Raw genomic sequence first — 22,743 nt, 5'->3', positions numbered from 1 at the left:
CTTTGATAGCTGAACCTGTCACAAATGTGATGCTATTTTTGACAACAACTATGTAAAATGGACTCCTTATCACGTACTTAATTTTTCTTGAGCACATCTAAGTTCAGAGAACAAGTTTCTTGCACGTACACCAGCTACCCACTTCAGAACATGGTAGATATGTTATACACATGTAGGTAAACCTAAGATTTGGGTGGTGTGCAGGGCCCTTTTGCAACATGGCAGTGTTTTCACAGATTCACTGAATTGTCAGGGTTGGAAGGGATCTCAGGAAATCACCCAGTCCAACCCCTGCCAGGGCAGGGTCACCTGGAGCAAGTGACACAGGAGTGTGTCCAGGTGGGGTCCAGGCAGGGAGACTCCACAGCCCCCCTGGGCAGCTGTGCCAGTGCTCTGCCACCCTCAGTGTAAAGAAATTCCTCCTCACACTGAGGTGGAACTTCTCGGGTTTCAGTTTACAGACACTGCTCCTCGTCCTGTCTCTGGGCACCACTGAAATGAGCCTGGCACCATCCCATTGGCACCTGCCTTCGAGACATTTATATGCGCTAACGAGATCCCGTCTGTCTTCTCCACTCCGCACTGCATGGGCCCAGCCCCCGCAGTCTCTCCTCATAGGAAAGATGCTCCAGACCCGCACCCCTGTGACCTCCCCCGGTGCGGCGCTTTGGCAAGCGGCGAGCCCGGGGAGCTCGGCTCCCGCGCCCCCAAGGCCGGCTCTGCCCGCCCACAGCCCCCCGCCACACCTCCCCGGCACTCCCCGCTCTCCCGGGGCGGTACCAGAGCGCACCCCCGGGCCCGGGGGTCTCCGGGCCGCCGCGGGGACACGCGGTGACATCGCCCGGGCCGCGCCCGCCCCCGGCCCCTGCGCCGCAGCCGGGCTCGGGGAGCCAGGCCGGCCGCGGCCCGCCCGCTGCGGCGGTCCCTGCACCGCCACCCCGCCCCCCGCGACGCGCCGAGGGAGGATGGGAAGCGCCGGGAGAGCGCTCGGGAAGCGCCTGGAGAGCGCCGGGAGAGCGCCGGGAAGCGTCAACCCGGACCCAGCCCTACCTGCTCCCGGCCGAGCGCCGCGCGCCGCCCTGGCCCGTCCGCAGCCCAGGGAGCACAGCGAGGCACAGGCCCCGCCCACCGCGGGCGGACCACGCCCCTTCCCACCCTCAGGCCAATGGGCTGTCGGCTAGCCCCGCCCCTCCCCGCAGACCACGCCCCTCACGGCGGCTGGGCGGGAGCGGGAATGCGCGGCTGGGCGGGAACGCGCGGCGGGAGTGATGCGGGGATGGATGCGGGGATGAATGCGGAGATGGATGCGGAGATGGGGCCGGCGGCAGGAACCGGGCTGGCATGGGCTGGCACCCAAGCGGCAGCACTGGCACGTTTCAGCACTCGGCTCAGGCGTCCCGGCTGTCTCAGTAGCCAGGTGCAGGAACCCCCAAGGAAGATTTTCAAAGGGTGCTCGTCCCTGCTGTAGAAGCTAATGAGGATCTCAATCCACAAAGACTGGCACTCTCCGGGAAACGCCTACGGTGGTAAACCCAGCATCGTACTTGTGTCCAGGCTGCATGAAGGGAATTTGAAGTGGATAAAACTTCAGGCAAGTCCTGCTGTGTTTTTGTGCTCTGCGTGGGTCACTGTTAAATAAACATAACTGATGTGTACAATCAGGTTTTTGGTGTTGTTTTTCCAGTGATGATATTAAAAGGGGTGGGGGCAGGACAAATAATAGGAGTGGCAAGTGGAAGTTTCCTCAGGTGGAGTGCTGGGAAGGTCAAGAGTTGCAAATTCTTTCAGCTCCCAAGGACTCCAAAGCTGAAAGAAGGAGAGCATTGAATTGCAGTTGTGATAGTAAACACGATAGCAGATGGCTACAAAAAAGCTAGGAAGTTCTTCCACTTCCTAGAACTCTCCATACCTTGGAAAAGGCAAAGGAAACATGTTACAGGAAAATGCAGGCCTGCTAATTTCACCTCAAGGCTACTTAGGTTCAAACTCTGTTTATTTAGACAAGCATGTAAGCAAGATCAGATGTGAGCTTTGTACTGGCAGTCAATGTTTGCCTTTTCTGGGATGCTTGGTGCTCAGGGCAGAAGAAATGTTTTTTCGCTGATATTGAATAACAGACTTAAGTGAAGAGCCTGGAATAGAAATTACTAGTTCTGGAGAAGACTGGAACTTAGGAGAACTTCAGTGAAGGTAAAGCACAAATACAGGGGGAAACAGTGTGAAGTGGTGTTAAATGCAAAATGCTGAGCTGAGGGAGGCTACTGATGACATCCTGGGATATTCTCCTTGGAGCTTATCTTTGTTTCATGTTTTCCTTTAATATCTTTTTGGGAAAAAAAAAAAAAAACAACAAAACCAGCAACTGATGAGATAAAAAAGCAAAAAGGAAAGAATTGCTGTTAGAAAGGAATGAACTGATACAAGATTGAGGTGTGGGATCATTGTATGGAACTAATGGGGGAACCAAGCAGTGCCAGGCAGGTACACAAGGGGCACCATTACCAATAGGAAGCAATGGCACAAAAATCAGACTCTTATCTTGGGATGTGTAACTGGAGAGTTGTGGCAGGGAAGTGAAGTGTCCATGCCAGCAGGTCTGGCCATCACCTTGAGGAGTCACATATTGCTGTGAGCACCCTCCTTCAGCGAGCAGCAGCTAATCCAGCCTGCCTAGAGAGGGTCTATCAGCACAGCCAAGGAAAAGAACAGTCTGTTTGAGGAGGTTACCAGAGCACAGCTTGTTTGCTGCAGCAGAAAGCTGAGACAGAGGATATGGTTGCCATCTGCCATGAACCATGGAAAATGGGGTGTGAATTCAAAGGTGGTGTTGAATATGGGGACAAAACTCTGGGTGATTATTTTTCATGCTAGGAAATGAAAGCAAGTGTGGAAAACGCTAGTCACTTGGTTTTTAAATTTTAAAAGTTTAATAGTAATAAAATGGTTATAAAAATAGCAACACAATTAGAGTAATAAAAATTTTGGACAATTTGGATTAGGACAATATGAGACAACAGAAACAAAGAGTTATGGATGTCAGGGTACATTTTTCTGGGCAGCATAAGCCCAAAAAAGGACACACATTACCAGAGGATTAACCCTTAAAAACAATAGCCTGTTGCATATTCATACACCTCATACATGATGCATAAATTCCATTCACACAAAGGATTCTCTCTGGTCATTGTCAACTTCTTCCTCCTAATCCTAATGGCATCTTTGTGGCTGAGCGAGGCAGGAAGGAGTTAGTTTCTTCTGATAATGGGGCAATAAATTCTCTTTCTTTGAAAGATTAGGGTGTCCTGTGGCTGCTATCTGGTGCAAGTACTTCATTTCTTTCTTAAAAAAGTATCTCACATATATAGTTTCTATTTTAACATTATGATATAACCTAAAATTATACTTAACACACTACTTTAAAAAATTAATACACATAACTTTCTAACATAACACATGTAATATTCATTTTAATATTTGTGAAAAGCCAATCATAAAATACTCATTTTTCATAGCAAGGACCTAACAAAGTGTTGCAGGTTCTAGAAGATCCTTCTGATCAGGCCAGCAATGGCAGAACCCCAAACATCTCAGCTCAAAGTGAGTCCTGAGTGCTGCAGCTGCAGAGGAGACTGGATGTCATTGTCTGACAAAACCCCTGCCTGTCTGGACTTCCACCTCTGGGCCCTGCAATGAAAATTTTAAAATAATATATATTTAAACCACTTTCTTTACTTTGGCACTTTGTCTTTCTCAGGCACACCTCCAAGCCAGGATATGATGCAAATAAAAAGCCTATTCAGCCTGTCCTGTCTGACTCATTTGGTGCTGCCATGGGCAGCAAGGCTGCTGAACACCTGGAGAGCTCAAAACAATGCTGCACCAGCTCTGACCACCTCGGGAGGAAGACAGGGAAACAATGCTTGTGAGCAACAAGCCTGTTTCAACTGAAACATTATTTCATTACTTGTCTCTTCTTGGGGCAGAAATAGAACATTGCTAAGCAGTTTGTGGTGGTTTTGGGGTCCTCCATTGTTGGGAGGAAATGATGAATCTGACTCCATGTTCTTAGAAGGCTAATTTATATTATATTACATTACATTACATTATATTATATTATATTATATTATATTATATTATATTATATTATATTATATTATATTATATTATATTATATTATATTATATTATATTATATTATATTATATTATATTATATTATATTATATTATATTATATTATATTATATTATATTATACAATACTAAACTGTACTAAAGAATAGAGAAAGGATACAGACAGAAGGCTAAAAGATAATAATGAAAAACTCATGACTCTCTCCTCAGAGTTCGACACAGCTTGGCCGTCATTGGCCAATAAGTAAAAACAATTCACGTGTTGGATAAACAATCTCCAACCACATTCCAAAGCAACAAGACACAGGAGAAGCAAACAAGATAATATTGTTTCCCTTTCCCCAAGGCTTCTCAGCTTCCCAGGAGAAGAATCCTGGGCAAAGGGATTTTTCAGAAAATACGACAGTGACACGAGTTCATCTCCACAGATTGACATGTCAGAGGGAAGCAAATATTAAAATGGCTTAGGAAGGCATTGCAGTTTCAGTAGAGCCACTCTGGAGCAAGGCTTAGGGCAGCAGGGAGGTTCTGACCCTGAGTGTGCACACACTGTGGTTAGAGACACTCTCTGAGAGAAAGCCAGGAGGAATCCTGTGTTTGCCTCAGGTTTCAGGGAAAGTCTGAGATGCTGTAGGTAAGGAAACCCACTGGGAACTGGAAAAGGCATAAGGCATAAATAGCTGCACTCTTTTCTGTAGCATCTTGGGATATTTTTCAGGAACACAAATTCCAGGACCTCACCTCCAGACCCAAAATCAATACTATCACCTTCCATTAGGAAGTGCTGCAGCCCTTGCCAGCAGTTATTGCCAGTCCCCCACCTGAAAGGAACTCACTTGCCTTGAAATTGCTCCACAACCACAAACCTGCTTTCACTCATGAGAACTAATGTAAAAGTTGCCAAGGTCGGTGGATCCCTCTCCTTTTACTTTTCTAGATTTGCATAACTCTGGGAATCTATGCTTAAAGCCTCATGCTGTTTGACAGAGTTCTTTGTCCTAACCCTCATCTGTTGGCTGTCACTGTCTTACCCACTGAAAGCAGCAGTGAATGCTTTGGCTGGGGCACATAGCAAGCGCCTAAAATTTTGATGGAATGCCTAGCAAAGAGAAACTCTGACTGACTGACTAGAACACACTTTCCAAAAATAACAAACAAATGTAAATACAAAACTACTGCTGACATACAATTTTTCTTGACCCCTTTGTATCACCTGTGATTTTCTGGTGATTTAATACAAAACTACTGCTGACATACAATTCTCCTTGACCCCTTTGGGTCACCTGTGATTTACACACATCACTGTAGTGGACAAGAACTTCTACATCCTCTCTAATAAGAAGCTACTCTAAGTTTTGTGACAAACTTCAAAAAGAAAATTTCAGAAACTTACTTATTTTTCATCCTTCTTGTGTTCTGTAGCATGCTCAACCAAGGCATAGTTATGGTCACATCGAGAGAAAGATATTTCTTCTGCTTGATTTTAAACTCTGGTTTAAATGTGGTTTCAGAAGCTTAGCCATCTGTCTAAATTTATTGCAAATAAATTGTAAATAAAATTGTAAATCTGTGTAAATTTATTTATTGCCCCCCAGTGTAGCAACAGCCCTATGCAGGCAAACCCCCCAGAATTACTCTCTTTAGTTTTCTACTTACATTTCTTCCTTCATTAATTCCTTTATAAAGTATTTTTGCTGGAGAGGGAAGCTGGTTTCCTAGCTGTTTTCAAGGTTTTTTTTAAATTGTTCTTCTGCTATTTAAAAAATCCAGATGTTTTTGCAAAACATGTTTTTGAAAGCATTGGGGTCACATTTATAGCCTCATGCAGTCAGAGTGCACCACTTTACTTAGAAGCCAGAATTTAAAAAAAAAAAAGCCAATTCTGAGAAGTGTCTCTCTGACCCAGAATCAAATGAATTTTGTCTTTCACTTGCATCACCACCACTAGTAAAAGCTCTGTGAAGTCTCACTGGTTTTGTTCAATTATTTGCAACTACATTTCCTTCAAACCATGGTGCTCCTATTCTTCACCACTGTCAGCATGTTTCCACAGGGGAAACAAAATGAAGCTTCCTATGTATCTCTGCAAGTGATTACAGAAAGAAGAGAACCTGCTCTATGTCCCAGACTAGTGTCAGCTCTGCAGGAGAAGCTGAAATTAAAAGAGACTATTTCTTATTTACTTAGTGCTATCTAGGCCAACAATATGAACAGCTCCCTGGTTATATTCAATTTGCTCACAGAAAAGAAGAAAAAGGGCATTTCTTTGAGAATAAAGTAGCTCTTTAAAATTGTTGTTATCACTCAAGTTCTCCATAATTCCTCAGTGAGCTCTTTTCCACAAATACAAATCTTAGATTTGTAAGACTTGGCATAATCATTTATGTGCATTACCTATTGCATCCTCTCCTTTGTTGTATGATCATGAGATTAAGTATTTTCCTTATCATTTTTTTGTGAGGTAAAGCATTGGGATTTTTCTGAAGTGCCTCAGAAGTATAAAGAAATATCTGCCTACTTGGTAATAAGAGTATTGATGAGAAAAATGCAGCTACATAAGTGTTTGGAAACAGGCACATCAATGATTTCACAGAAGCTAATAAATCTGATATAACATTAAATAGTAATATTGCATATGCATGCAGACAGCAATGAAAGCCAGGATAAAACAGATTCCTTGTTAAAACACATTTTCTATGAGCCTGGATCTTGATTTGGTAATAAATAAGTAATAAAATGTGTATTGGTTTACTATTAATATTTAAAATAATAAATGACTGCATAATTCATGGTCATAAACCAGGATTCTGCAGTTTTTAACCATACATTTCTTTCCTGTAGAGTGTTAATGCATGGTGTGAAAATAAGTAGAACAAAAATTCAAACAAAAGTAATATGACTGATCAAAGGCAAAGGGAAGGAAAAGAACTTCCTGAATGCTACCACCAACTCACAAAGAGTTAATTGTCAAAATTCCCAGTGTGAGCAATGGAGCTGTTGGAGCTGCTTTGTGAAAAACAGACACCAGAGATTTCATAGCACAAATATTAAGCAGTTACACAGAGATGTCTCTCAAGTCACACTGGAAGCAGCAGAGGGGCAAAAAGGCTATTTGCCTGTTCTCCTGAGTTTTCCTAGGCTAGCTCTGGAGGGCTACAGCATCCTGACCATTAGCATCACCAGGATGAAGCAGCTGCCTGAATCTGCTCCACTTCCCTACTTTGAACACATTAGATACACGCCCAAAAGGGAATACAGAAAGCGTTGGATGGTTCTGCAGAATCCGCATTGTGCTGAGACACAGAAGCAGCCAGAGCCTGAGCTGAATGACTGGCCAGAAGCTGAGTCAGGAGGTTATTACCTGATGCTTCCCAGAAAAGCCTTGTGGGAAATGGCTATGTCATCATGTACATTCAGTGCAATGTATGTGTTACTGAAAAGTTACTTTGAAGAAAGCACATAGAGTTTTAAAAATCTTCCTGGGAATCACTGTGGTGCCTTCTTCCCTGTAAAACAAGGTAATTTTGCTGCCTCTGCTGAAAAGATAAAAAGATTTGAACAATAGGGCTACAGAGAGTAACAACTTCCCTCTCAGATTGCAGTCCAGCCCCAAGTAAGCAGTTACTTAAAGTCTGAGAATGTTTCATGGGCTGGGCAGCATGTAAGGATTTGTGGGAACTGGACAAGACACACATGACCATGCAGGTGGAAATTGCTAGAGGGAAGCTGTACACTTCTAGCCAGCATTTGAGTTGGCCCCTGTTAACTGTAACCCCTGCAACACTGAGGAAGGGCCACCTTCAGGACAAAAGCTGTGCCTGGAAATTAAAACACAAATCCATTTTGGCCAGTCTGAGTAGTGAACAGGAAGGTTGAGGATGGTTGCTTCCACATGCCACCCTTCACAAATAAATACTTGGAAAAGTATCTTCTGCCTCATCCAATTCCTACTTTGGCTTCCCTAGTTTATCTTTCAAAGCAGTAATATAGCATCCTGACCTTAGAAGAGATTCAAACAACAGGTTTTTATTTCCCTTCCCTTTTCCTTTTCAGATTTGGGTCTATATTTTTTAAATTTCTTAGTTTTTTTCTTTCTTAGAGTCCTACCCCATAAAGCTTTTCATTTAAGAGAACTAAGCCCTGGCAAATGAAAAAGAAATAAAGGTAAGCAAGTCACTCTTGGGAGTTCAAATTTTATCCCAAGACACTCAGACAAAAGAAAAAAATGAATTTTCATTTGATTTTTACATTTAATTTGAAAATAAACAGATTGGATCCACTAGATTCAGATGCTCTCTTAAGATCTGCAAAACTTATTTTACTGAATTACTTAATTCAAATACTGTTGTTGTGCAGTTTGGATTTTCAGGTTGGGAAACTATCTAGAAAAGAAAAAAAAATTACAAGAATGATCATGTGAGAGGGAGGAAAAAAACTGCAAAATCTTGTTTGTAAGTCTTAGAAGGAAAAAGTAAACAGCTTGTCACTTGCTAGTAGGAGAAAATTTTGAAGACTCTCAATGCAGAAGTCTTAACAGGCATTTCTGACTCATTTGATTTCCTGTCTTTACTCTCCAGTGGGTACATCCATGGTCAAGGTCACCCTTCTCTTAGTTAAGGAGCATCTAATGATGCTTACATGCCATGTTCAGATAGTTTGCCTTCAAAAAGGCTTCAAAATACAGCCTCTTCCTTTGGATCTCTGCATTCAACTCTATGTTTTGTTTTTGCAACAAGGGAAAAACGCAGGGACAGGTACCAAGTCCTTCTGCCCCCCAATACATAGGAAAAGAAAAAATCTGCCTTTATAAATACAACACTGGTGCTGACTGGCTAGAGCCTGCTTACCCTAATGAGCTTAAAATCTTATTTGCAGAGGACATCTGTCAGGGCAGAAGTGAGGTACGCCAGTGCTCTTAATCCATTAGCTCTAAATCCAGCCGAGCTCTCGCACTCCTTTTATTGAATCAAAGAAGAAAACCCAAGTGGGAACCTACAAAGGAACAGGGCACAACTTCAAGACCAGATCCTATGCAATAAGCAGGTGGGATTTTAAGGTGAGCAACAAAGGAAACTGACAACAAAACTGGGACCATGATGGAAAACTCCTGAGGCACAGGCCAGTCTGCAGCTCAGGAAGACACAGTGAGTTTGATTTTTTTTTGAGTGTTCTGGATTTTTGATCAAAAATAAAGACGAAAAAAAGATGGGCTGCACACCTTCTCGCAGTGAGACTGATAGTACTGCTGCAAGAAGTGCTCTTAAGGCTTTGAATAAACCCAAAAGTGTTTTGCCAATTGATTCGAGAGATAAAGGAATCCCTCTGCTGGTTAAAGGTTCATCTTGCTACAATATTGATCAGTATGGGATTCAGAGGAAGGACTACCTGGAAGAAGAGGAGGAGGATAGACTGTCAGAGCTGGACAAAAATGATAATATGCACTTATCTTCCAAGGCTCATTCAGATTCCCAGATTTCCAGGGAAGACAAGAAAATTGAGAGGACAGCGACAGATGCTGAAGTTGTTATGTCTGAACTGATTGAGTCTCAAAAGCACATCACTGAGTCCATAGAGATCAGAAAGCAAACCTCCTGCGAATCAGAAGCATCAGCTTTCATCTGGGATGACAAGAATGAAAGCAACACAAAGCAAATCCCAAAGAAAGGAAAGAGGAAGAAAACTCATAAGCTGGCAAAGCAAGGTCAACCCAGCAGAAGTAAAGAAAAGTCCATTGTGGCCCCGTGTGAGACAGAGAAGAAGGTAGACTTCCCAGAGCTGCTCGTCAAGGCTCACCAGAGCGCATACGCCTACTTACACCCCAACCTCTCCAAGTATGAAACTATTCTGCACATGGCCAACCAGGCCACCCAAACTCAGCTCTTCCTGCAGCAGATGATCAGCTTCCTCGTGCTTCGCTTTGATGAAATTAACCAGCTCTTGGAAGAAATTGCCATCGATGGGGAAAATCTTCTCAAAGATGTAGGTGGGAATCTGGCATGGCCGGCAGAAAAGGATGATTTGAAGGAGCACCCTGATCTTCTGCAACAGCTACTGCAGTACACGGTGAACAAAATGCAGTTGGTGAGTGGGATGCTGGCCTCCCTCACGTCCAACGCCCTGCAGGAGACCTGCAGCTACCTGCAGTCTGCTGCAAGCAACTTGGAAGGCAAACTGAAAGCAAAGCAAAGCTTTGATGAGCACCTGCTACGGATGGTAAAGCTGCTCGAAGCCTCAACTCTGGGACCCTCTCAGTCCCATGGGGATGACAGGACTCTCTGTTCTGAGGACAGTGGCATTGGTGTGGACAATGAATCCCTCAAAGAGTTCAGTGCTCTCAGCCAGCACGGAGCACAGCCAGGTGACTCCTGTGCACACAGACATCCATCCCGAAAGCATGCCAGAGCTGCGGAGCGTGTGAGCATGGGCACAGCTGCTTCCCATGGCTGTGCTCTTGGAAGGCATTTTAAGGATGTGTTTCATTCATCTGTGCAAAGCAGGGAAGCGACTTCTTGTCAGGGTGGAGTAGCAGAAGGCACTTCTACCATGCCCCAGTGTGCAAGCTTGAGCAAAAGCTACAACTCCTTGCAGTCTGATTCTACTCAGGAAGGTGAACATTTCAAAATCTGTGAATCAACAGATTTTCCTTCAGATGAGGATGAGGATGATGACGATGATGAAGAGAGCACGCTGGGGGAGGATGATGATAGCACAAGTTTATCAGAAATGGGGAAGGATGCTCTGCCAAGGTCCCTGTCTTCACCTGCGCTCACTGATAACATTCAAAGGCAATCCATCAAAAGGACAGAAAATGCAGACACAGAAGAAATCATTTTGAAGATGAAAGATGCCATCAGTGAAAAAATCAAGTTTGTCCCAGCTAAATCCAGGCGTAAGGAGTGGATAGAGGATGAGAGTGGAAGAGCAGTCCTAGCAAAGAGGCCCAGTACAGCAACAGGCAGACAGAGAAGGTTTGGGAAACAACGACGGTCCAGGTCAGAGGAGTCCCTCAGAAGCCAGGCAGAGGACCCAACTCTCCTAGAGCTTCAGAGAACTCAAAAAGAGCTCAGCAAAAGGCTGGAAATGTTGTATGGAAAGGATATAGCTAACAACCTGGAGCTGTGGAAATCAAGAACAGCACCTTATTTGCAGGATGATCAAATTACATCTAGGTCCTCCCGCAAGCTGAAGGCAGGCCTCTCAAAAAATTTCAGCATCCTGCCTAACCAGGATAAAGTCCCTTTGTTCACATCTGATCAAAATCCTGCCCTTCTGCTGAATGAAAAGAGAGTCAAGAAGCCTGTAAGAGCCACTGTGCCTACCCAGGAGACATCAGGAGGCAAAGAAAATGAGCCTCCTGGAGCACAAATGTTGAGTGGCAGTAGCTGTACCCCCCGGCAGTCTGTCAAAAAACTGATTGAAACCTTCAGTACTACTGATGATCTTGCAAAAGGCAAACCTCTAAGATCCTTAGGACCAATAAAGTGCATCAGAAAATTTGGACTTCCAGTCATCCCACCCACCACTCCCTTTCAGAGAGGCCTGGCACCTTTAAATCTTAAGCATCGCATTTCGCCAGTAGAAGACACAAACACCAATGATGTTTCTTCTAGCTTTCCAAATGCCTTTCTTCCTGCACCACCTGCAGAATTAAGCAAGAAGGAAACAAAGGAAGAGACTGATGAAGACACTGAGAACCTGCCACCACCACCACCTGAAATGTTAATGGACACTTCTTCTGAAAATTTATCTGAGCCTGAAGAAACTGCAAGAATAGAAGGAAACTCTCCGGAAGATGCCAAAAAGACCACCAAACCAGAACTGCATGCTGCTAAGAGATCACAAGTTTCCCCAAAAATGAAAGCCTCCCTTCAGTCCATGGACTTACTGCCAAGCAAAAATATCAGTGGCCCCAGTGGGGTGACTAATAAAGGTCAAAGGAGCACCAGGTCAGGGGATGAGAAATCGCACAGGTACTCCCTGGAGCTGAACCCTACCAACGTGCGCATCCCCAGCCAGGAGGAGATACTGGAAACCCAGAGGAAAGAGGCTGCGGATTTATACAAGCAAACCCATAAAATTATTCCTCTTCAGAACCCCAGTGGGGTTTCAAACCCACACAGCAGCAGCTCAGAGAGCAAGGGGCCCAACCCACCCACACGCCAGAAGCACGGCTCTCCCGACCCGCTCCGGAGCGGCGACAAGGGCTCACTGTTCACCAGGAGGGTCTCCCCAACGAGAACTGCTCCTTCTTCACCAACTGAGAAACGGCTTTTCAGCCCCCCAGCGCATCACAGACATTCTCTGCAGGCTTTCAGCAACATACAGCCGAGCTCGCCCACCATGCAGAGGAAACCCAGTCCCCCCTCCAGCCCCAGGGTGCCCAGCCCCCCTTTGCAGAAGAAGCTGCCCTCTCCACCACTGCAGAGAAAACCACTCAGCCCTCCTGTGGGGCACAGGCAGAGCTCACCCACAGCACAGCGGCTGGCAGGCTCCCCCTCTCCATTCTCCAGCACCCCCTCCCCACCAGCCTCCCCATCTCACTCCTCCTACAAGGGGCCCAGAGCTGGGCTGGATGCTGGGGACGAGCACCAGCTCTCCTTCTCCAAGAGGGGCAGCAATGTCCGTTCCATATTTTGCCCGGCCACCTCTTCCTTATTCGAAGCCAGACCTCCAGTGGCAGCCAGCAAGTGCCCTGCTGAGGTGAGCAGCCAGCCTGAAGCTGCAGCACACCCCCAGAGGAGCAGCCTGCTGTTCCAGCAGCCCGGTGACCGCGCCAGGAAGCTGTCCCTGAGCACCAGCCATCCTCAGCCGTTCGTGAGGAGAAGTTTCTCCGACCGCCACCCAGGGATCCAGCCTCATCTCCCAGCTCCTCTGACAGCTGGCAGTGAACCTGCACTTCACCAAGCAAGGTAAGGAACTTGATGCCAGAAGAGCAGACCTATAGCAGCATGTTGGTTTTCTAAATTTCCGATGGGAATTTAAAGTTGTTAAGAGGTTTTCTGGAAGGGTGTCCTGTTCATGTGCAGAAAAGATGGCTGGGCAAAGATAGCACTGTATGATCATTGTCGGTCCCTTCCAACTGAAATAATCTGTTCTATTTTCTTGCCTCAGTTTTCAGTGGACTACCAGTCTGAATGAAGGGAAGAGTTAGCTTTCCATGGCTTGCTCAAGCCTTACCCTTACACATAAGCTGTGACAGGCACCCCAGGGAAAATTCAGTGTTGGTTCCATAGCACAGAACCCCCCTTATTTGTGTGGGGGCTAAGGGCATCCACATTAAATTCCTGAAAAGCTCTGAAGTAGCCCTCAGTTATAAACATAAACATTTATGAGAAGAAAGGCATGAGCCAAGAGGAGGGGTGTTGTTCTCTCTTCAGCTTCTAATCCAGTATAGACTGTTCATCTGAAAGCTGTGGGAGAATGTTTCAATTCAGCCAGCAAGAATGAGAGACAGATAATATATAGGCAAGGATCTGTGTGGACAAAATTATGGGCTGGAATTTTGAGCTTCTTGTGCATACTTTCAGACCTAGGTGCTAAGATCAAGTCTGCTGGGTCCACAGCCCAAACCCACTTTTCAGAAGCATCCCATGGCTACTGGAGATTCATTGCTATGAAAAAGAAATCTAGACATCAACACATGCCAGTTCCATGTTTGCAAAAAGTGGTGGCCTTTTATAAAGAAAATGGGCTTAGCTTTAAATTTTGTCTATCACCTAAGGAAAAAGAAAATCATAAAACCATCCAGTAAATAGAAGTGGGTATTTGGGAATACTCAAAGATGTGTAACAGCCTGGAAATACAGTGTTGTTATTCTAGATTCTTAACATCTTAGGATGTGTAAGTCAATTAAGCTTTAAGCTTCTCCGGTAACCTTTCCACACACGGGCAGTATTTTTGCTCTTGTCCCAGAAGAGCTGCAGTCACATGATTCATTCCCTTGAGGAGGGAGAGGGATTGCAAGATCAACCCCAACAGGATGAAATTGCAGTTGTGGGTGCACAAGCACTCAGGGCACTGGGAGCACAGGGACAGTCTCAGGCACTGAGGACAGATTTCCAGGCATTCCCACCCCAGAGACAGAATAAGGACTGAGCATCCCATGCTGGCAGTAGAGGAATGTGCTGAACAAAACATGTGAAAAACACTGGGAAATGCAAACCATTTTGCATTCCCAGTTCTACTATTGCATTGTAGTCTGACATTTAAACATTTCCTAAAATTCCTGTGCAGTGCTGCTGGGTTTTCTGTTATTTCTATGTACTGTGTTAAGTCAGCTTTGTCTACTCCACTGCCTGCCAGCAGAAATAAATATTTTCAAAAGAGTTTTTATGTAAAACCTTGCAAGGCAAAAGCCCAGGCAGTTTTATGGGTGCATTTTATTTGTTTATTATAAATTGCTAGCTAATTTATACTTCAATGGGGTTTATTATCTTTCTGTCATAGTCTGTCAGAGTATAGTGAGTAATACAAAACAACTCATTGTAAATAAAATCATCCCTTTCATGAAAAAAGCCATCTATCCTACTGTTATGATCTACAAGTATTTTGGAAGAACTAAATATATCCTAGGTCAAATTCAGCTTATCATTTATCCCAATGAACACCAAGAGTAGTACTAGTCAGTTATGCCAAATTTATATCAACATAAGCAAAAGGGAAATTTAGACCATTAATTACCTCACACACTGATTTAAGATGCAATACACAACCGTGTGTTTTCTTACACACAAAATAAGCTGCCTGGAGGAAATTTGATGGACCTTGCATTGAAGGGCCTAAAATGAACATCACAGCCAATGGGCTGATGGGCAGAGAAGGACCTGTCTTCTGTTATTTTAGGTATGAACACAGGGAAAAAGCTCTGAGAGCTCTTCACATCACTTCAGGTCCTCTCCTCCTGCTCAGGACTGATGGTTGCCACAGCTGTAAGCATCACATCACCCTATGCAGGTGCTGAGCCCTGCCCTGCTCTTTAGCAGGTGCCTTAGTAGACAAGGCACCACACTCTGATCCATCTTTCTTCTCCAAGTCCATTAAAGAGACAGAACTTTCTTTGCTTTGTAATTCATCCAGCTGACAGAGGAAAATCTCAAAATGTCTAAACCTAAACCTAAACCTCCTTATTCCAGCAATGTTTGCATCTGATTTAAAAGTCACAAGCCATCACCACACAGCTGTCAGTCTCCTTTCCTTAATTTCTCCCCTTGCTTTACCTCTTCTTTCCAAATGTAACAATGCCTTTTTTTTTTTTTTTTTGGTCTGTGTGGTGTTTTCCTGTGTTATTTTTCTGTGTAATTAGCAGCTTCATTGGTAAAAGGGCAAGAACACGGAGTCAAACCTGAGATACTATCAATCTTTCATAGGAAAAATATTCTGAAGACCAGTGAGTTATCCAGTGTCTCCCATGCTCACAAACTCAGGGATATAAGAGATATATCCCCCCACTTTTCCCATACCAAATATCCATTTCATGAGAAGTAGGTTGCCAAAGATAATCTGGCAGAGCTTGTACAAGCAAAAAGAGGCAGCTGAGTTGCCTCTCCCACACACCCCCTTTTAGCAGAAACACACAAAATAAAGAGGCAACTTCCACCTTATTTTGCAAGCTGGCATTGATGGGCATTAAACGTCAACGTTGTGCACAGATTTGTGTGTCTCCTGCACACTCATTGCTCTCCTAGCAGGCAAAACCCACTTTTTCCAAGCATGCCTTCTGCCCATCCCATGTTGTAAGGAATAGCAGTACTTAAAACATTAGTAGCCCTAACTAGGGCTGGAGCTGGAGCTTTGCTTTTAATCTTAGACCTTACCTGACAAGAACTTCAGTTCTCAAGTCAGTTCAGCTGGTTCCCATATGACCAGCCTGAGGTTGGGTAGGCTGAGATAACTTGGCTGGTTTCTGAGCTTGGTCATTTGACAGCAATCAGCAATTATTGGCATCTCAGTAAGGCACAACATGTACAATTGCTCTGCTCCTAGAAATTCTGTTAATCTGTAGCACAGTTTCTGTGTATGCACCCTAACAATATAGTATTTCATTGAGACTGCTCCTCTCCTAAGTGGTAGAGCAGAGAGAGAAGATAAAATGCCATTGTCTTTAACATACTGTTCAGTGAGAGCTTGAGAATGGACTGGGTTGACTGAATCAGGCTCAAAGCAAGTAGCCCAAATGAGCCTCTCTGCTGCTGGGGGATGTTTGAATCTGGATTCGTTTCATGACTGGACATGGATCACAAATCCCTTCATTTAGCAGTTCAAATCATTAAAGTCCCAGCAGTTAAGAGTAGGAACATAGCAGCTTTTCTGTAGTTGAAAGCTCATTCAGTTTAGCAGTTTATACACTTAAAATACAGTCACGATTCCCAGATAGCTCTGAAATGTTTCCCCATGTTGAGTTTAAACCACATGAATGAGCTGCAGCAACACAGAGCACACTTCACACACTGCAGCAGGAAGGCACAGGGCATGATATCCATGACTGGATCCACTGCTATGATCAGTCTTGACATATAAAGTCCCTGTACCCCTGGGGAGTGCCAGAGCAACCTCAAGAAAATCATTTACACCTTTTGTGTTTCAGTCCTTTTGTCAGCAGAGTGAGAGTAGAAAATTCCCCTCCCACAGTCATGCTGGTGTGCTCAGAAATCACTGTAACCAGGCTAGGCAGATGCACATCAGAGGTAAGACTTTTCCTTTTCCTCTTCCTCTTCCTCTTCCTCTTCCTCTTCCTCTTCCTTTTCCTTTTCCTTTTCCTTTTCCTCTTCCTCTTCCTTTTCCTTTTCCTTTTCCTTTTCCTTTTCCTTTTCCTTTTCCTTTTCCTTTTCCTTTTCCTCTTCCTTTTCCTTCTCCTTCTCCTTCAGCTGTCTGAAACAAGACTTTCCACTCAAATCTGCCCCTATCTGCAGGGAAACCCAGCCTCACACCGATCCCCTGTTAAACCTACAAGATGTTTTCTTTCCAGGAGAGGTCTGGGAGGGAAGAGTACAGTGCATTTGGCAGGACAAGAGCAGAATCTGGATGGTGCACACAAAGAGTGTATTCATGAGGAGATGGGGAATGACAGGGTGTGGGGAATGACAGGGTGTCGTGCAGCCTTTGTGCTTCCTGGGTTAACATGCTCTAATCAGTGCTGTTTTTAAAAGTCATGATTCATTAGCCTCTTAAGCATCTTTCCTTCTGCAGCTTGGAGAAGAGCCCGAGAAAAGCAGGTGACTCTTGGAACAGCTCTGGGGTTCCTGAGACCAGAGAGTCCAACAGATCTGCATCCCACCCCGAGCTCTACGTCGTGGGCCAAGGGCTGCAGAGGGACTGACAGCAGGAGCACCCCCAGGGGCAGAGGCACAAGCAAGGCCAGAGACCCCAGAGGGAGGAAACAGCCTTAGCCCAGGCTCCAGAGCACAGCTTCATCTTCTCTTGCAAGGAAAATGTATGATGGCACTGCATCAATAACACAGCTTCACCTTCTCTTGCAAGGAAAATGTACGATGGCACTGCATCAATAACCCCAAACTGGGCTCAACCAGCTAACGAAACACCAGCCAGCTGCTTCTCCCTTCATGCCATGGTTTTGCTCAGAGATCCACATGGAGCAAATAAACACGTTGTTGCTGGGTGAGTCTGAGGCAAATTTGGTTGATGAAGACAGGACCTATAGCCAAGTCCTTTTTTCCCCAGTTTAGACAAAAGATTTTAAAAAGCTAACACAAATTATCATTATTCAGTATGTTATTTATTCAGTAGGCATCATAGTCTGTGTAAAATGTGACTTTTCCAGGAGGGAGGTAAAAACCTGAGCCAATTGAGTGTTACTGCAATTAAACATCCATGCCTTCAGCAAAGCCACATTTTTACCCTAGGTGTTTATCTACATGCAGGGAGAGAATAATGTCATATACAAGTTAAAACAAAGCAACCCATTTTGAAGGAAAAAAATTAGGGATCTTACTTCCTCAAAAAAGCCTTTGATCTTCTAAATCACCTTTGATTACCAGATAATCTTATCACCTCTAGTTTCCAGGGTACAAGGCTTAATCCTGATTAGAGTAGTTTTGCAATCACCTGATCAAACAACATTATAAATCACAAAGCATCTAAGGACATATTTGGAGGTTTTGTTTGGGTTTGTGTTTCTTTTCTTTTTTTCAAAACAAAAAAAATGCCACCATAGAGAATTCTGTTCTCCCTGAAAATTTTTTTTGGTTTTTTTTTCTGATTTATGCAGTTTGAGGGTGTTGTAATTTCACTGGATAGTCTAGACGGATTCTTGTTAATAAAAACACTAGTTATTTACAGTCAATTAATCCTAAGATTTTATGGCATTCACCACAGTCTCAAAAATTACTGAATCTTCCTCACATAACTGATATGTCATCATGGTTAGGATGCAGCTTTTAATTAATGTAGTTTCAGTTTCATTTGACATTTCATCTACAACTTTAGTGCAGAATAAGATCAGTTAAAAAAAAAAAAAGCCATTTGTATCATACTTTGTTAGGAATAGTTTAAAATTTTTCCTACAGTTTTCATCAAGGTGGTGTCTGGGAACTTCACCCAGCATTTTTACCCTTCCTGCCCACCTTCCTGATGGGGGAATGGAGCATCACCTTCTCCAGTACAAGGGTTGCTCTCTGGATACTGAACTCCTGATTTTAGTTCTGTGCCTTAACCACAAACATCTCTCACCAAGTACAGTGCCATTTTGTCCCATGGACACAAGGAAACCTTAATTATTATGTTTAAAGTGGGAGTTTGAATATAGACAAGCAGTGAATAGATGCTTTGGATGGTCAGGGGTTTGTGAGCCTAAAGAGGCCAGGCAGCCATAGCCATACAGATGTCAACCAATCCACTGTGTAATCAACCACACAGGCAGAGGCACCACCCCTGCCAAGCTGGAAAATCACCAGGGACACACTGCAAAGCTCACCAGCAGTGTAAGCTCTGCAAGTTAGTCCTCCCCTCATCAGAAGTGCCGTCCTCTCCCTCCTAGGTAAGAATACAAATGCATTTTTGCGTGCATTTTGGGTTGGTTTGTTCTGGTGGCCGTAAGCCCCCAGAAGAGAAGCAAACCAGGAGCATGACAGCAGGAATCTGGCACTTGGCATGCCTGAATGCAGCTTTGCAGAGGAAAACAGAGCAGAGTGGGAGGACAGCTTCTCCTCAGCTACTGCAATCAGTTCATCTCTTTATGGCTTCATTCCGGAACTTCTCAGCACCCTGATGGGGAAAAAGAGAAAATATAAGAGAAAATATTTACATCCCTCAAGGAAGAGATTCTGCTTCAGCAGCACAAGGGACAACAGTTCAGCAGTCAAGCTGGAAACCTCCTCCCACATGTGCTCTCTGGAGTCAGCCAAAGCATCTTTGCCCAAAATCAGGCTCCCTTGGAGGTGTGTACATGAGCTGCCATCCTGGACTTCATCCCTTCCTGCTCTGACTCAGTCAGAGGCTGTGGTCATCAGGAGGCTCCTTGCAAACACAGTCCCACCCAAAGATGGAAGGATTCTTATGCTGCTGAAGGATTCTGATGCTGCCCAAAGGATGCTGCAGCAAACTGGTCATTGTATGCAAGACACAGCTTCTGAGGAAGTGATCTGCAAGTTTGTAATGTGAACTCATGATTACAGGTAGTTAAGAGGTTCTCTTTAGCCCAGTAATGTACAGGACTCTTGTAAAAAATGTGTTTACTTTTGACTTGTATCACAAGCATGAAATTGAGAGTAACTCTAGTATGCAGGAAATGATAGTTTGCCTCTCCACTTCTTAAGAAAAATTAATTTTTTAACAGGTTTTTGGTCAACAGTTCAATTTTTTCACAAATGCAACATTTCTGGAATACAGGTGTTTTATAAGACCAGGCTCAATTTAAACATTTATTTTTTACTGATGTAAATAAAACAGAGGTTTTATATACAAGGTATGAGTTTGATCTCCCATATTCTGTATGCAACCAGTTTCAATCTTAGCCCAGTGTTATACTATTGATGCATTCCTTAGTGCCCTGAACTATAAAATGTCCATTTGTTTCCTCTTCCCCCATCCCAGCACAAGTTTGTCTTGTTTTGTGTTTTGCTGGTACATCAATTAACTTAGATTGCATTTCCATTCAACAAATATGTCTTTTTCAGGCTACAAGATCCAGCCTGGGCACTGACAGAGCAGACCACAGGTCAGCTGTGCTTCCACCTCTCCCCTGCCCTGAATTAAGCCTGAGCTACCTGGCAGTCTTGTGTTCTGTTCAGTGGAGTTGCTGTGTGAATCCACAGCTAACTCAGGGGGCAGTGGTTTGCTCCTAAGGGTTAAAATCAGAGTGCACTCGCTGCAGTGGGGTCAAAATGCAGAGGGATTGAGCACGGAGTGAAGCAGGATCAGGTTTCCAGACCGGGCTTCTTCACAGCTGTGAAAAGAGCAGCCAACAGTTCTGTGCTGCACTTTATCTGCCGACCTTTAAAAAGTTGGCAGCTGCCCTTGTTTCCAGTGACACTACTCAAATCTCAGACCTTTAATGGGGTTGTCATTTCATTCCCCTGGCATCTGAAGATGACTAGAACACTAAGGCACCACACACACTCCAATTTCTTTTTTCTGACTTCAAGAACTACCTCAGACAGCCCGGAGAAGACTGAGGGGGTACCTCAGTGCAGTTACAACTTCCTTGTCAGGGCAAGCAGAGGGTCAGGCTCTGATCTCTTCTGTGTGACTGGAACTGAGGAAATGGCCTGAAATTGTGTCAGGGGAGGTTTAGGCTGGGTGTTAAGAAGAGGTTTTTCACCCAGAGGGTGGCTGGTCACTGGAACAGGCTTCCCAGGACAGTGGTTACAGCACCAAGCCTGACAGAGCTCAAGAAGTGTTTTGAGAACCCTCTCAGGCACATGGTCTGACTCTTGTGATGTTCAGTGCAGGGCCAGGAGCTGGACTCGATGATCCTTATGAGTACCTGTCAATTCAGAATATTTTGCGATTCTGAAATTCGCAACATGGCTGAGAATGCTGTGGAGGTTATCAATAAATTCAGCATATTGCAGTGCTAGCACCTCTTAACATTCAATGCATGTCATAAACATTCATGAAATGTTACCATTAAGAGAAATATTCTGAGAAGATATCACCTTTGCTATAGGAAGGAAAGGAACCATAACACAGAGATAAAATAACCCTTCTTACTGCCATGTCTCATCAGTAAAGAGCTGCCAGTATCTCCTGAAGAGAAAACCTGCTAGATTAGCAAATCATTAATTCTTCCACATCAAATGTACCCAGTGCCATCATGACTACAGCATGTGGAGATCCATTTTGCAGGTGTGGACTTCAAACTGTGATTTTGATCTTCCTGGGCAAGATCCTATGGGCCTGATCCATAGCATCTGCACTATGGATTAGGGGCTCACTTCCACATTGTCCTCAGGCAAAGGTGAAGGTTTGTATAAACTCACAATTGTATACTGGATCATCTGAAACCCCGGGGCAAAGATCCCAAGTTTGCATTTCTTGCCCACAGTCCTTTTAGGATGAATAATGAAAATGTTCATGCCAAAAGAAAACATGTGCAGATAGAGACAGTAGATACTCAGCAGGACAAGGTGATCAAGGCCCAGAACTACATTACCCCTCTGATCCCATTTCCATTCATCTCACACAATCCTGCTGTTGTATTTTGTGGAACCCCTGACAAGGGAAGGGATGAGGCATCTGAATCCATGTTCTTAGAAGGCTAATTTATTATTTTATGATCTATATTATATTAAAGAATACTAAACTAAGCTATACTAAACTGCACTAAAGAATAGAGAAAGGATACAGGCAGAAGGCTAAAAGATACTAAGGAAAACTTGTGACTCTCTCTTCAGAGTCTGACACAGCTTGGCCCCAGTTGGCCATTAAGTCAAAACAATTCACAGCAGAATCCAATGAAACAATCACCTGTTGGGAAACAATGGCCAAACACATTCCAAAGCAGCAAAACACAGGAGAAGCAAATCAGATACTTATTGTTTTCCTTTTTCTTTCAGGCTTCTCAGCTTCCTAGGAGAAGAATCCTGGGCAAAGAGATATTAAGTATCTCTATTAAGTAAGAGATATTAATATTGAACATATTTTCAGAAAATATGATGGTGACACCTGCCCTGCACCTATCTTGTTCCACCACCTCTAGCACAAAATTACCTACAGCCCTCACAACCCCTCATTGTTCTCCTCTCAGTGACATTCTGACTTTCAAAATCTGACCTCTCAAGTCTCTTCCTTTATTCTTTTCTCTTTCTTTACTAACATACAACACTGTGATTGCATTAAGTAATAGTGTGACAATTTCTGAAGCTGGACTGTATAGTACACACCCTTTATCAAGCTTATTTCAAAGGAAAAGGGGGAGATAAGCCTATTTTACTCCATATCTATCCCTCCTGCTTTAGTAAAGTTTTCCTCCAGGCACAGATTAATTGATTGTACAGCAATTAAGGAGAAACTGAAAGCTTTCGATGCAGCAGGCTGCCATTCATTTATTAACACCACCTCATTTAATAATACTACCTAACCACTGGCTCCTTGGGATATGAGTGAACCCAAATCCAAGCCTGAGGATGCTAACCAAGACCATCCTTCCCCAGAGCAG

The 22,743-nt window shown here is 44.1% G+C and overlaps 2 protein-coding genes across 3 annotated transcripts in view; one reads left to right on the top strand and one right to left on the bottom strand.

The window, feature by feature from the left end:
• Nucleotides 1-1,141, bottom strand: part of CLIP4 (CAP-Gly domain containing linker protein family member 4) — a 32,499-nt gene extending 31,358 nt beyond the window's left edge. The window contains exon 1 of one of the 2 annotated variants that reach the window (XM_059840857.1): nucleotides 1,051-1,141. The gene's annotated coding sequence lies outside the window, so the exon portion shown is untranslated. The remainder of the gene's footprint in view (nucleotides 1-1,050) is intronic. The other variant, XM_059840858.1, reaches the window with a different exon arrangement.
• Nucleotides 1,142-9,335: 8,194 nt separating this feature from the next.
• On the top strand, nucleotides 9,336-17,445 carry PCARE (photoreceptor cilium actin regulator). Its single transcript, XM_059843339.1, has 2 exons — nucleotides 9,336-13,039; nucleotides 17,316-17,445. The coding sequence occupies exons 1-2, from the start codon at nucleotides 9,336-9,338 to the stop codon at nucleotides 17,443-17,445; spliced, it is 3,834 nt and encodes a 1,277-aa protein (XP_059699322.1).
• Nucleotides 17,446-22,743: the final 5,298 nt, after the last annotated feature.

The sequence above is a fragment of the Haemorhous mexicanus genome, chromosome 3 (genome assembly GCF_027477595.1).
Source record: "Haemorhous mexicanus isolate bHaeMex1 chromosome 3, bHaeMex1.pri, whole genome shotgun sequence".
Taxonomy (NCBI): Eukaryota; Metazoa; Chordata; class Aves; order Passeriformes; family Fringillidae; genus Haemorhous; species Haemorhous mexicanus.
The sequence above is the reverse complement of the archived record's forward strand: the minus strand, read 5'-3'. Positions and strand labels throughout refer to the sequence as shown.

What these genes read in the sequence shown, in the direction of transcription:
- PCARE (XM_059843339.1), top strand. Translation starts at nt 9,336, where the DNA reads ATGGGCTGCACACCTTCTCGCAGTGAGACTGATAGTACTGCTGCAAGA. An exon ending in CCTGCACTTCACCAAGCAAG is followed by an intron (nt 13,040 to 17,315) that starts GTAAGGAACTTG and finishes TTCCTTCTGCAG; the next exon opens with CTTGGAGAAGAGCCCGAGAA.